The sequence below is a fragment of the Musca domestica genome, unplaced genomic scaffold (assembly GCF_030504385.1).
Source record: "Musca domestica strain aabys unplaced genomic scaffold, Musca_domestica.polishedcontigs.V.1.1 4, whole genome shotgun sequence".
Classification (NCBI taxonomy): Eukaryota; Metazoa; Arthropoda; class Insecta; order Diptera; family Muscidae; genus Musca; species Musca domestica.
The window spans coordinates 18,187,039-18,202,627 of NW_026712328.1; the positions used below are offsets into that span (position 1 = coordinate 18,187,039).

At 33.8% G+C, this 15,589-nt stretch overlaps 1 protein-coding gene across 2 annotated transcripts in view; it reads right to left on the reverse strand.

Annotated features, from left to right (window-relative positions):
• LOC101898905 (protein spaetzle) overlaps positions 1 to 11,776 on the reverse strand; it is a 52,751-nt gene extending 40,975 nt beyond the window's left edge. The window contains exon 1 of one of the 2 annotated variants that reach the window (XM_059126615.1): positions 10,588 to 11,776. In XM_059126615.1, the coding sequence (XP_058982598.1) occupies positions 10,588 to 10,647 (60 nt within the window). In that variant the 5' untranslated portion in view covers positions 10,648 to 11,776. The remainder of the gene's footprint in view (positions 1 to 10,587) is intronic. The other variant, XM_059126616.1, reaches the window with a different exon arrangement.
• Between the last annotated feature and the right edge of the window lie 3,813 nt (positions 11,777 to 15,589).

Consider the following 15,589-nt stretch of genomic DNA (forward strand, 5'->3'; position numbering starts at 1 on the left):
AACGTGGATCTGCACAGACAATTTTCTGCCCTAGGCTGTCTACAAACTTCCAATACCAAATTCGAATCAATTCCGGTGAAAAATGTCACTAAAAGCAACACAGTACCGAATATCGGGAGGTACCGTTATATGGGTCTATTCGAAGACCTGGACCTGCACATACTATCTCCTGTCATAGGCTGTAGCATCCATTACGAACATCAAATTTGAAACAATTCCGGCAAATAATGTTGCTAAAATCATCAAATACCGAATACCAGGAGGTACCGTTATATGGGGGCTATACGAAAATGTGGACCTGCACAGACAATTTTCTGTCCTAGGCTGTCTACAAACTTCCAATACCAGATTCGAAGCAATTCCGGTGAAAAATGTCACCAAAAGCAACACAGTACCGAATATCGGGAGGTACCGTTATATGGGGCTATTCGAAGACCTGGACCTGCACAGACAATCTCCTGTCATAGGCTGTAGCATCCATTACGAACATCAAATTCGAAACAATTCCGGCAAATAATGTTGCTAAAATCATCAAAATACCGAATATGGCGAGGTACCGTTATATGGGAGCTATACTTAAACGCCTCATATAACATACAGTTGAGTAAAATTTTATCAATCTACTTCAATTCGTTCGGAAGCTAGAGCGATTTCCACAGACGGACGGACATCGCTAAATCGACATAGAATTTTATGCTGAACAAGAATACATATACTTTGTGTATTTGTATTTCGAGGTGTTACAAAAAGACTGACAAACTTAATGTACCCTCCAAACTATGGTAGAGGGTATAAAAATTAATTTGTCCATTACATGGAATTAGGAGTTGGATTTGCTTAGAAATGCGAAAAAATAAAAAATTTTGAATTTGAAATTGATGCATATGAAATATATATAATTGGCCGCGCCAATATTGGAAAGGCTATAAAACATTTCGTAGGTTATGTAAGGAGAACTCTGGAAGCTATTTATAACTGAAGATCCCTCATATAAATATTTTAAATACCTGTGAAAGACTTGTGAAGTTTTGGCTGAAAGAATTCATATTTAGTAAATTAGAATTGTTCTAATTATGAGTATACGCTGATCAAAGTTATATACTTTTTCCGATGTTCGACTAATATTAGTATTTATTTTCGTATTTGCCAATTTAAAATACACCTCATTTAATTCGTGTAATACAAAGAACTCATATGCGCCACCTTTTGGCGTCATTGCGTCTATTCACAAAATTAAATAAATTTGAAAGATTTTAATAATTTTGCTTTCTTGTCATGCGGTTGATTCACATGCTACAGTGATTAAATCCGCTAGACAAATAAACGAGATATTCTATAAATAATATTCTAACAATATGCCTTAACTGGGGAAGATCTAAATAAAATATACCTTCAATATGTAGAATAGATTTGTGAGTATGAGATGAGTTGACAATATATATGTACACACATAAATTCCAATAAAATGGCTTGTTTTTCTGTGTTTTGAGTGACAAATAAATTAAATTCGAATATTGTTTTTAAATGGAATACAATCTTTCTGGAAAAATTAAATAATATTATTGAAAATAATTAAATATTACGTGGACATTCACGTGAGTATCACGTCGACTTATTACTCTAAACACTTGTTATATGTATGTCTATTATTGTTGACATTATCTATTTATTAATTAAAAGACGATAATATACCATTTTTTTACCTGCAGCCAGCTCTAGAAAATATTTTTGGAACAAGCCTTCTAGATAGTCAAATGAACAATATAACCAAATATAATATTTACATAGTCATGTAATTTGCACACGAATGAAATATAAAGAAATAACAACACCGCAAACCAAACTATATAACAAATACCAATTTTTAGACAAATCCGTGAACGAATGTTACAAAAATCATCAAAATACCGAATATCGTATGGTAGCGTTATATCGCGGCTATACCAAAACGTTTATCAATATATCTCATTTTCAATACCAACTATCCTAGACACAATACAAATTGTTCTGCAAAATTTTGAAGCTCTACGTCAAATAATGTGGACTGTATGGTGATTTCAACAGACAGACAGGCAAACAGACAGACGGACATTGGTAAATCGAATTTTATGCTGATCAGGAATATTTATAGTTTATGGTGTCTACGATGAATAATTAGGGGTGTTACAAACCGAATGACAAAGTAAATATACTCTCCTTTTCAAGGTGGAGGGTTTAAAAAAATCCTCCGACACATTGACAGAATTCGGACATACTTCTGTCAGACTTGTCGGAAAAAACTTCCGACTTTGAGAGACGAGTCAGACGTCCGATATTTGATTCACTGAGATTATATTACAGACATCGCTATATCGACTTAGAATTTTACGCTGATCAAGAAAACCATGTTTTTTTTGAAGATTTTCAAGTTTATTCCAAATGGTGGAGGGTATTAAAAGTTTGGCCCGGCCAAACTTAAGCGCTCTTTTACTTTTTCTCAATTTAGATGAAATTCATAAGGTCAAAGAAGACTAGGGAATTAATTCACCCACTTGATTACCTCATCAATTAGCCATGAGATTGATATTGAATATTTGCATTTAAATACCAACCTCACATAGTTAGAAGTTGTTGAACGATTTTTATCAGACAAATTAACACTCACTGACCTACCTATAAAAAATGTTGCCTCCTTATAGATGTGCATTGAGAAATTCTAAATCTGCATATTGGCAAAACAAAAAAAAAACACCTTCAACACTTTAGTTTATTGTTGGAGAACGGAAATTGCAAATTAATTCATTGATATTAGGTCATAAGTTCTTTGAATAAATAGTGGGCAGTGTGTCCTCCTTCTTTCATTCATCAATTGTTGGAATTAATATTCAACATATTCAGCTAATGTAAGTCAAAGGGGTTCGAATAAATTATTTGTCACCAATGAAATTCAACAGACAGGCTTAGCCTTAGCGCAGGGGTTTAATTTCGAACTAGAATTTGTACTGACATATTAGAAAATGAACATTGTTCACTAGATTAATTAGATTACATTTTTTAAATAAAAACAAATAAAAAAGTAACTTTTTATACCCTCCATCTTTTGGTAAAGGCATGGTAAAGGAAACCGTTATATGGGGGCTATACCAAAACGTGGACCAATACATACAATGTTTTGCCACAAGATCTAGAACCCATTACGAAATGCAAATACCAATTTTTGGACAAATCCGTCAAATAATGTGCAAAAATCATTAAAATATCGAATATCGGGAGGTACCGTTGTATGGGGGTTATATCACAACGTGGACCTATACATACAATTTTTCCTCACACGACCTTATGACCTACATAAACAAATTTCTGTGACAGAAAATTGTCTATTTAGGTCTAGGTCCTGGTATAGCCCCGATATAACGGTACCTCCCTATATTCGGTATTTTGATGATTTTAGCTGCATTATTCACAGGATTTTTTTTTCAAGTTTCGTATTTGAATATGGTAATGGCATATGAAAAAAGTTGCCTATGCAGGTTCACATCTTCGAATAGACCCCAATATAATGGCTATATTCGGCATTTTTAAGATTTTAACAGATTTTTTAACGGATTTTGTTATACCCCACACCACAAGGTGGTCAGGGTATTATGTCTTTGTGCATTTGTTTGTAACAGGTAGAAGAAAACGAGATAGACCCATAGTTCCTTTTGATGATATACATAGAATCACATTCTGAATCGATTTGTGCATGGCCGTCCGTCTCTCCTTCCGTCTGTCCATGTATTTTTGTAAACAAAGTACAGGTCACTTTTATTGCCCGATTCAGATTAAATTTTGCACAAATCATTTGTTTGCCCAAAGGATGAACCTACTATTGAAATTGGAGGTAATGGGACAAAATTTAGATATAGCTCCCATATATATCTTTATCCGATTTGCCTTTTATTGTGCACAAAACGTGTAATATAAGCCCAAATAGTATTTAATTTTGCACATACGACCAAATTAGGCCTGAAAATAAGTATGCCAAATTTTATGGAACTCGGTGATTATCCGATTTATTATTTTTGTCCTCCACAAACGTAATATGCACTCTGTGACAACGATATTTGGGGAAATAAGACTTTGATTATTGACTTTAAGACTTTCTTTACTGTTTTTTTTTTAATTAGTTCTAAATGTTGGAGAGTAAGACTTTTTTACTGTTTTTTTTTTTTTTTTTTTAATTAGTTCCAAATGTTGGAGAGTATTCAAATTTCAGCCGGCCGTTTTACTGGTTTATATCTAAGCGAATCGAATGAAAAATATATTTTATTAGTATGCATTATTACTTTTTAATATACAATATCTACCGAATGGCCAAGGCTGTAATTTTGAAAAACCTTAGCATTTTTAAATACGATTATTTCGGCATTACAAAGCGATATACTTTTAGGACATATTATTTCGGTGTTAATAAATGTTTTTGATGTTTTGTTATTGCTTTTCTTTAACTTTGCCACTGAGGTTTGCAAAGAATTGTAATGATTTACTTTTTAATACAATAAGAAAGCTATGGGAAAATCCCAACAATAATGAACATAAATGTATGTGGTAGTGGTTTTTACGAAATTTTTATAAAAAAAACTGAATTGAAAATTGGGCTTAAAAATAAAAAATGGGAAAATCCTTGATTTTTATACCCAACGACACAATTTTTGGCGGGAGATTCTTTCTTTAAAAAAGGCGTGGTTTAAACAATGAACTTTATGCTGACGACGATGAGTGGCAAGCGCAATTACAAGTTTAAAGGTTCACAAGGATAGGTTTAACTGCAAACAATCTCCAACAAAAGGCAGTGTTCACTCGCTCACAGTCTTAAAGGGAAAATGCAACGAAATCAAAAGCAGACGTTGATTGTGAACAGATGTAAAGTTTTGACATTGAGTAGCAGGATGATAATATTAAAATTTAGGTAGGTTTGACCAAACATGACTTAGAACATGGCTTTTTATGACACTAAGACAAGGAGAGATGTAAACAAACAAGAAGTAGAGTGAAGCAGGTTACATTTCAGAACATATACAGGACCAACCGAGGAACATAATTTATTTATAATTAAAACAAATAAGATAGTACCAGTGAGTCTTACCACAAGACTTGTTTAAACAGATTACTCACATTTCGTCTTTTGTTTCACTGTCAAACGCTTTTAATTTGGCGTATAATTTAACAATGAATCGTCTTGCAAATCATTGAATCTTATTTTTATTATTTCATTTTTAAAAATGAGTTAAGCATTTTCAAAAGCTGTAAATGGTAGAATTGTTGATTTTGGAGTGAAGATCTGTCAAAAGCATTGTAAAACGTAAATTTAAATATAGATGATATACAACATTTTTTGATCAAAAGCGTTTTAACGCTTTTAGAATATTTTTATGGAGCTATGTTCAAGCTCATGTCTGTATAGACAAGGCTATTTTTTGTTCATGGACTTATCGGCCGTTTTATAACTTTTACATTCCGTTTGTAACTCCTCGAAGTACTGATGTTAGACCCAACAAAGTATGTATATTGTGGATCAGCGTCAAATCTACGTCGATTTAGCGATGCCGTCTGTGTGTGTCTGTCTGTTGTAATCACGCTATATTTCCAACGAATTGAGAAATTAAGCTAAAATTTTGAACACATGTGTGTTTTGTCAATAGGCAGGTGAGGTTCGTAGACATTAAAAAAAGATATTCAATCCCGATTGTTTTACTTTTAAAGGTTTTCCTTACCTCGTGGTGGAGGGTATTAAAAGTTCGTCGAACTTACCGCCAACATAGTATGGAGGGTCGAACTTATCTCCACCATAGTATCGAGGGTATATTAAGTTTCTCATTCCGTTTGTAACACCTCGAAATATACATTTTAGACCCCACAACGTATATATATCTATATATATAAATGTAAGTTGTGTTAGTTACTACGCTTATAACTCAAGAACCGCTGGACTGATTTTAACGATTCATACAAATTCGGAATTGTCTCCTCTCCGAAAAGGATAATATCCAAAAAAATCGCGTAAAAATGTGATATTTTAACATTTTCATTTTGACTTTTGAAATGTACAATAGTAATGTTTTATTTTGCATGATTTTTTTTCCATTTTGACTTACTTTTTTCTAATGTACATTTGTAGTGTTTTTTATTTTTATTTTTGAATTCAAATATTAATACCAAATTATTTAATTGACTTGATTTCTTGAGAAATGAAATTGATGGCGAGTTACATGGAAATGTAGTACCAAATTATGTGGTGGCGAAACGGAATAGATGATGTCGAAATAATTTAATGCGGTCACACCAAAGTTAAAAGATAATTACTTTTTCAAAATCGTTAAAAAAAAATCACAAAAAAAGAGATCTCATTGCAACAATTCTCAAAACGGGAAAATATCGAAAAAAAATTTCCAATGGAATTGAATTTTAAAATAAAAGTACATTCTATTGACAAACTTTGTAAGGATCTTTAAACAGTTGCTGTAAAAAATCTCAACCGTCCAATGAGAGCTCAAAATGCAAAAATTTTTGGGAGTACAATCAGTAAAACACCAAATATTAGGGGTGCAAAATAGTAGAGCGAATGGGACTTTTAGTGAGAAAAGGATTTCTATCCTTCCAAAAATTCTTCCTGAACATTTAAGATAGCTTAAATCGCTTTTGCAGGTCATGATATCGATCATAAATAATCATCGTATGATTTAATCCATTTTTGGAGTCTTCGCCACTTTCTTCTATTTTTGGCCCTTATTTGGCATCTTTGTTTCTAAGGGAGTAGAGAACCTCTACGCATTAAATTTTCGGAGTAGCGCCAATATTGGTCTTGACCACTAAAAAATTGTATTTATGCTACCCTTGGGTAAGGAACCATCGTACAGATAATTGCCAAATAGAAATTTAATCATGTAAAGTCCCCACATTGGAGTATCCCCAAGTGTGTGATTAGAAAAGAAAAATTTGTATTCTATTGAATTTGTAACCCCCAAGAGAATATTGGTTGGGAACGTAGATTTGGGATATACATCTATATGAAATAAATTGTGAAAACATGAACAAATTACAAATATAAGAAAGTAGCACGGGACCGAATATTTGTTGAATCGTCATTGAATTATACTATGATGAAAAATATGGACTTTATGGGGTCTACAATTTACAATTTCAATGACAAATAAAATTAGTTCCCATATTACGGCAATGGGTGTAAAATAGTAATTATATTTGACCATTCTGAAATCAGTCTGACCTCAATGATGAAGTCATGCTATGTTGTTCTGCTATATTTTCGATTTGGCCTCTATTTGTCATCTTGGATTATAAGGATTATAAGAAAGTTTTCAATGTAGGTCGATGTTTCGCATTTTACCATATTTCAAAGGATTTGGCTAAAAATGTGTATTTGGGGGTGAAAATCTTACACAAAAATTTCAATATATCTACAAATTTTAGAATTTTCTCCATGTAATAGTACCCCCTCAAGTCCACCTTTTGGCGGACAAACAGACCGACATGGTAATGGGTTTAAAAAAGTAATTAACTTTGCCTATTCTTAAATCAATTAGCCCTCAATTATGAGTTGTACAAAGTACAGTAAATTCCAAATTACTGCTCATTTGACTAAAAATTAAAAACTAATCGACCAGTACGTGAACTTTTATAACATTCATATCTTTGAATAATTATGTTTTGACAAATATGCATAATAGACAAAAACTATGGGCCGGCAACGCGGACCGGGCCAGCTAGTATATATATATTCTTGATCAGTATAAAATTCTATCTCGATTTAGCGATGTCCTTTCGTGTGTCCGTCTGTCCGTGTGTAGAAATCAGTCTAGCTTCCGAACGAAATGAAGTACATTGATAAAATTTTACTCAAATGAATACCATGTCTGCAGGACTGGCCACGTGGTCCACGTTTTGGTCTATCCCCCATATAACCGTACTTCCTGACATTCGGTATTTTGATGATTTAAGATTTATTCACCAGAATTGTTTCAAAATTGGTTTTTAAAGTTCTAAATTGATTCTACAGCCTAACACAGAAACTTGTTTGTGCAGGTCCACGTCTTTGTATAGCCGCCATATAACGGTACCTCCCTATATTCGGTATTTTGATTATGTTAGCGACATTGCTCATCGGAATTGTTTCAAATTTGGTATTTGAAGTTCGTAATGGATACTGCAGTCTAAGGCAGCAAATTGTCTGTGCAGATCCACATTTTGGTATAGCCCCCATATAATAGTTCCTCCCTATATTCATGATTTTAGCTACAATATTCAACGATTTTTTTAAGTTTCGCATTTGAATATTGTTATGGCTTATGACAAATGTTAGCTACGCAGGTTCATGTCGTCCATATTATTATTATTATTATTATTATTACTATTACTATTATTATTATTATTACTATTATTATTATTATTACTATTATTATTATTATTTGAAATTTTAAGAAAATGGGACACAAATTTCACATTTTCAACCTTTCGTGGTTAAGCTTTGAGGAACATGTGTTAAACATAAACAACAACCATATATCCCATATCCCACTTGCCATACAAATGCGTATCCAAGATACAGAAAGCGAGGCTCATAAATATTGACCAAACTGCAGGAGTGCAACCAACTCAAAATAAAAATAAATCCAAAAAATAACAGAAATTCTGTAATGCATGAAAGCTAACTTATTTGGCTGAATCATAAAAACTACCGAAAATCTAAAGGAACCGTCTGAATTTGAATAGCTTTATATATTCTTTTTAGTCCACCATACTAGGACGGTATATTAATTTTGTACTCATATTAGATTCAACAAAGTATAAATATTTCTGATCAGCGTAAAATACTAAGTCGATTTATGTTCGCCTACCTGTCTTTTATAATCACGAAATCTTATGAACGAACTCAGATAGAAGGCTAAGCATTTGCAGTATTCGGTATTTTAACGATTTAAACCTCTTTTTATACCGATATTATTTAAAATTTGGTTCTTCGGTTCTATTTCTTGTAGCAGATTATTGTTTATAAAGGTTCGCGTTTTCCTATAGCCCCTATATAACGACACCTTGCGAAATTCGGTATTCTGATGTTTTTAGCCACGTTTTTCAGCGGAATCGTTTTGATACAGTTCGGTTCGTTAGTAGTGGGTTCTACCTCCTGTGACAGAAGATTGCAGGAATATACCCACGATTTCTGATATCACACATAAAACGGTACCTCCGAATATTTTTTTTTTACCCTCCACCATTCTATGGATGGTATATTAACTTTGTCATTCCGTTTGTAACTCCTCGAAATACTCATGTCAGACCCAACAAAGTATATATATTCTTTATCAGCGTAAAATTAAAATTAAACTAAGACGATTTAGCCATGTCCGTCTGTCTGTTGTAAACTTTCGAATGAATTGAGATAGAAGGCTAAAATTTTGCACACATGTTTAGTTTTCCAGTAGGCAGGTTAAGTTCGTAAATGGGCCATGTAGGTCCACGTTTTCATATAGCCCCTATATAACGGTACCCCCCTATATTCGGTATTTTGATGATTTTTGCAACATTATTCACCGGAATTGTTTCAAATTTGGTATTTGAAGTTCGAATTGAATACTACACCCTAAGACAGAAAATTATCTATGCTGGTTCAGGTCTTCGTATAGGGCCCATATATCAGTACATCCCTATATTCGTTATTTTGACGATTTTAGGTACAATACCCACCGAAATTGTTTGAGGTGTGGTATTTGAAGTTCGTAATGGATGCTACAGCCTGCGACAGAAAATTGTCTATGCAGGTCCAGGTCTTCGTACAGCTCCGATATAACGGTACCTCCCTATATACGATATTTTGATGATTTTAGCAACATTATTCACCGTTTATTTCAAGTTGCGAATTTGAATATGGTAATAGATTATGACAAACAATGCCTATGTAGGCCTACATCGTATACACCTCAATATAATGCCTATATTTGGTATTTTTAAAATTTTAACAGAATGTTTTAATGATTTTATTTTCTGAAAATTTCCAAATTCGTTCCGAATGATGGAGGGTATTCAAAGTTCGGCCCGGCTGAACTTACTACTTTTTGACTTGTTTTTTTTTTTTTTTTTGTTTTTTGGTGATCTCAGAAACATATTTTAACAGATTTGTTTTGAACCGTTTTCACTGGCAAAATCCCAAAAAGACCCGATATTCAATTCCAATACTTTTATTTTTAAAGGTTTTCTTTACTTCATCGTGGTGGGTATGGAAAAATCGGTACGGCCTAATTTTATTGTTTTTTATCTGTTTAATTTTCAATAACAAAATCTGCTCAAAATATACAAACTCAATATTAAATATTACGAGCTTTGACTTAATTTTCACTGACGAAGCATAGCCAGTGAATACTGTTTTTTTTTCTGTCGATTAGAGTCCAAAGAGCATGCATGTAAACACTTATCTAAAAAAACTGCCGAAATCGCCAACATGTTAATTGAGTTGTGTAATCGTAAACAAAGAAGAAAAGAAACATGCCAATAAACTGTAAACAAACCGAGATAACGAAGAAATACGACTCTTCCACGGTTCCACACCATACTTACCGGATTCAAGAGAAACAATATTGACAAAAGAACTGGAAACTGTGTGGAGAATTGCGCCATGGTTGCGGGTGCAAGTAGTTATTGTAGTTGCTGGGTCAGCCAGTCAGCTGTGGTGGAGCGATGTGATACGATTAATTATGTATGAAGTCGTTTGTTTATTGCAAAGCAAAAACTCGGACCGAAACAGCAACTGATGCGGTGACACTGCTTCTGCTACTACTACGACTACTGATCATCAAATCTTGCCGGTTTATGACAATTTATTTTTTGGTTTTGTTTTTCAATGAGCGTTTGATCACTTTCGTTAATTTCAAAATGTTGTTTTCTCAGTTGTTGTCTTCTTTTTCTATTATTGTTTGGTTTTATTTTTTTAATTCGGTTACTAACTCTGGCCAAAAACTGGACAGAGGTGTCGGGGTAGTTTCTGTTTTTATGCTAGGTTTTGAATTTCTCCAGAAATTCTTGTTAATTAGAAACGTCTTGTGTGACGTTCGTGTTGTTCAAAATTTAATAACTTGATTTAACACGGCTTGTTGTTTTAAGTAGGTAGGTAGGTTCCACAAACAATGTTTGCTTTTTATTGTTTAAACATTCGATATTGTTATTCACTTGAGTAGCTGTGGCAGCTGTTGTTGCTTACTGTCAATGACGAAACCCGCTTCTCATCTGTTTGACAATTAAGAAAGCGACTGACGTTTTGTTTCGTTTAGTCTCGTTTTATATTTTCGAATTCTTTCTTGGCTTATTTCCTTCGATGTTTACGACGATAACAACACCAACTAAAAATTCGGTTTGCAGACAGGCCACAACAATAGCAACAACATGAATGCAGTTCGATTACTAAAAGAGGCATTAAGCAGACACCGTCAATTTTTAATTTCTCAAATAAAGCAATAACAAAAACAACAACAGCATTATCCAATCCAAAAACAGCACTTGGCTTCTTAATTTGAGTAAAAGTTTATCGAAAGAAATTTGACGTCACAGCCATTTGATCGCTTGAACTTATATTCGATATTCAACAAACAAATCAAATTTAATTCTAATAAATTATTAATTAAAATAACACTTTTTGTTGTATATTTTGAAATGTGCCTAAATTATTTGACGATGTTTTTCGATCGACAGACCGGACACCACCACTAAGCGAGCACCACACACTGTCCGTTACAACTAATGAGACGAATCGCCGGCTACACACGGTTTCTGGTGAGTATGGCTTTTGAACTCAAATAAGCAAGTGCGGTTTTGGGAGAAACGCTTTTAGGTTTTGAATAACACCAACAACAAATTGACTCTCTGTGTTTTTTTATTGGTTAGTGGGCTTGCATTTGTGAGAACGGGTAGGTAAAATTTGACTCATTTTTGTATGCACTGCATATTAGAGATGGGAAGTAATGATTGTAACCTATATAGATATATCGGTCCACATTATGGTACAGCCCCCATGTAACTGTACCTCCTCATATTTGGTATTTTAACGGGATTAGACACATTTTTATACGAATTTGTCCAAAAATTGGCATTTGTAGTTCATAATGGGTTCCAGCTCCGCTAATGGAACATTGTACATTGTAGATATTCGGTATTTAAATGGTATCAGTCACATCTTTTACGATTTTTTCCAAAAATTTGTAGTGCGTAATGGGTTGTAGCTCCGGTGGTGGAACGTTTACGAATAGCCATCATACAACGGTACGACCCATATTCGGTGTTTTGATGATTTTTTCCATATCTTTTCACGAATTTGTCTAAAAAATAGTAATTGTAGTTCGTAATGGGTTCTAGCTCCGGTGGCGGAACATTTTACGCCGTTTTTGTATGGCCGCCATATAATGGTACCTCCCGACATTTTGTTAATTTCTGCAACATTTTTCTAAGAATTTGTTTAAATAATCGCATTTGTAGTTCATAACGGGTTCTAGCTACGTTGAAAGAACATTGAATATCTAGGTCCACGTTTTTCTGTAGCGCACATATAACCGATACCCACCGATATTCGGTATTTTGATAATCCTAGTCACATTTAGCCACGAAATTATTTCAAATTCCGTATTTAAGAAGAGTTAGTAGATGACAATACTTAAAGTATAGAATCATGCATAGAGGTTCCCGTTTTGGTACGACCCCCATATAACGGCCTCATCCACTTTATGGTTTTCTGAAAAGTTTGACAGCACGTTTGAATTCAGATACTTATATATACAAATGTTTTCTTTACCCAAAGCTGGAGGGTATAAAAAGTTCTTGCCAATATTTTCATATGAATTTGTTTAATAATATCGTATAGTACTAAAATAGACTTTAATTAAATGGCTTCAACAATATATACATATTTACAGGGTGCGATGAAAACACTGCAACCAGCTTCAGACTGCTGTCATTTATAAGCCACTCGTCCGAAATCTGTTACAATTATTCCAGTGACAGCTCATTATATTGTTTACCAGCGTACAAAATGCTTTTGTATTTTGAGAATTTTCCAGAAAAAATGTTACTCGAGATGGATTTCAAGCGTGATTTCTGTATATTTGGCTGGAAAACCACAAGTTGCTATCGTTAGAGCACTTCAGCATTTACATGTGAATAAATCATTTGTGTCTCGTACCATCGCTCGTTACCATGATACTGGTAGCTTAGTTCGACGTCAAGGAAGTGGAAAAAACATATCGGAATATTCCATTCGGCAAATATTGAAAAATGAGCTCGGGGTAATGCCATTGAAATTCCAAAAAGTGCAAGAACTTACACCGCAACATAAAGAAAGTATACTCAAAAGAGCAAATGAGTTTCTTCGCTTGGCCACAAGTGGTGACCTACTGAATTTGGTTTTCACCGATGAGAAAACATTCGTTGTCTAGCAGTTTGCAAACAAACAAAATGATCGTATTTACTTGCTAAAGAGGTCAGCTGAAAATGTACACCTTCGGTAGGCCACCAGAGCTCAAGCACCGGCCATGGTGATGATGTGAGCCGCCATAACAACCAACGGTCGCTCTCCGCTCGTAATAATCGACCGTGGCCTCAGAATAAATGCCGAATATTATCGCGAAAATATTCTGGTTGTATTAAAGCCTTGGGCACGTGCTTCGCCGGGAATGGACAAAATACCACAGAACAACATTCGGGCAGCGTGTGACGGTTTCATTGGCCGTTTGAAGGCTATATTTCGTGCCAAAAGTGACCAATTCGCACAAATCTAAACTTATTCTCAAAGTTGATGCCATTTTCGACATTTTTGCTTCCATTCAATAAAGTTTAAAAAATATATTTTTGAGTTATAGCGTTTCACTTCATTCTTTAATGCATATTTTTTAAAAAGTATTGTTGGCTTAAATATTTGATGTATATGATCATTTAATATAAGAGTTAGAAACCTAAATGATAAAGCAAATCTGTCAAAAAATATATATCACCCGCTTATGATAGCCTCATGTAAAAGCTTTCGAATATCGCTCTGCCTTTTGTTTAATTTTTTTTCCACTTCATAATTGAGGGCAAAATGATTTCAGGATAGTCAAAGTAATTACTCTTTTTCACCCAATACCATAGCACCTCAAATCGTGCGCTAGGGTCCCCATTAATGCTGTGTTTTTGATCATAGTAGATCATTATAGTTCACAGCAAATTTTGAAAAAGATCTGCTAATAGAACTTGAGGCGAGCTTGGAGAGTTCCTAGTGTTTAATTCGCATATGCTAAATCGCAATAAAATCGAAATAAATACTTCTTTCCAGAGAACGGCCCTTGTAAGCCATCATCCACACCAAATATGCCTGATGAGTGGTGAGTGTGATAGTGTCTATTTAGCTTTCCTTTTCGCTGCAAATTTCAGATCATTAGGCTCGTCTCGAAAGAGAAACGAACACATAAATCATAAACATATGATCTTCGCCTTAACAAGGCAAAACTCAAAAAAAAAAAAAAAAAAAAAAAAAAAAAAACAGTGAAAATGTACAATATAACTAAATATGCCATCGCTGGTATACATGCACTCTCACTTTTCTCATGTATCGGTTTCACATGTCGTGAGTAACAAAGCTGAGCTACGTTAAAGCTTGGAGTAGAATGACGGTGAGGAAAGCTGTTTTCTATGTTTTTATATTTGTTTTAGTTTCATTTACTTGTTATTTGTTTATTCAAGTTTGTTTGTAGACATATTTATATACTACCCAGAGGCGTCACACTGCGGGTACAATATACAAAAAATATGTGTATTAAAATAAAGCGTAATGTTCTTTCATTTTAAGTAAAAAAAGGCTGAACATATTAATTTGGTTTGATTTAAGGATGGATAAATGATTTACGGTGTCACCAATGAATGAGACATGGATCATTTTTTATTCACAATTAAGAAAAAGTATCTCACTTTCAAACGAATGTGTCTCTTTGGAAGGATTGTTTATACTTCTGTCTGAGTTTTTTTATCAAATCGCCTTAAAAATATGATTTTATATAATCTTGTGTAAAAGCTCTTCAAAATATGATACAAGAATATAAAGGTTTAAAAAAAGTCCCATCATAGATAAATAAAATGCTCAAAGTTAGTAAGGAGAAAGGAATAAATGGATAATTTGCCTTAGAACTCTAAATATTGACATCTGTTAAATAACGGTATGATATTTTGTCATGTTTGACAAGTCTCAAACGTTTTTATGCAAAACCGCATTAGCATTTTGACCAGGGACATTTGCCCAATTTTTACGCACTCCGTCGTGCTGTTAATTATTGTGGTCAATTTCACAGCAAAATATGGTCATCCAAAATTCCCTGTACTTAACTCTCTTCACAGGCGTGTCGATCGCCTTCCATTGTGTGATAAGGATTTTTTCTGTTTTTGGTTCATTTGAAACCCTAAGGCCCCTCTGTATCTCTAAATTTAGACTCATCTATATGATTTGCTTGTCTACGAAATTTGGCTATATTCGTCAAAGGAATCAGTATAAAAAAGCCAGAAGTTCGCCTTTTGTGTATTACGGATATCGCCTGTAAGTAATGTTGGT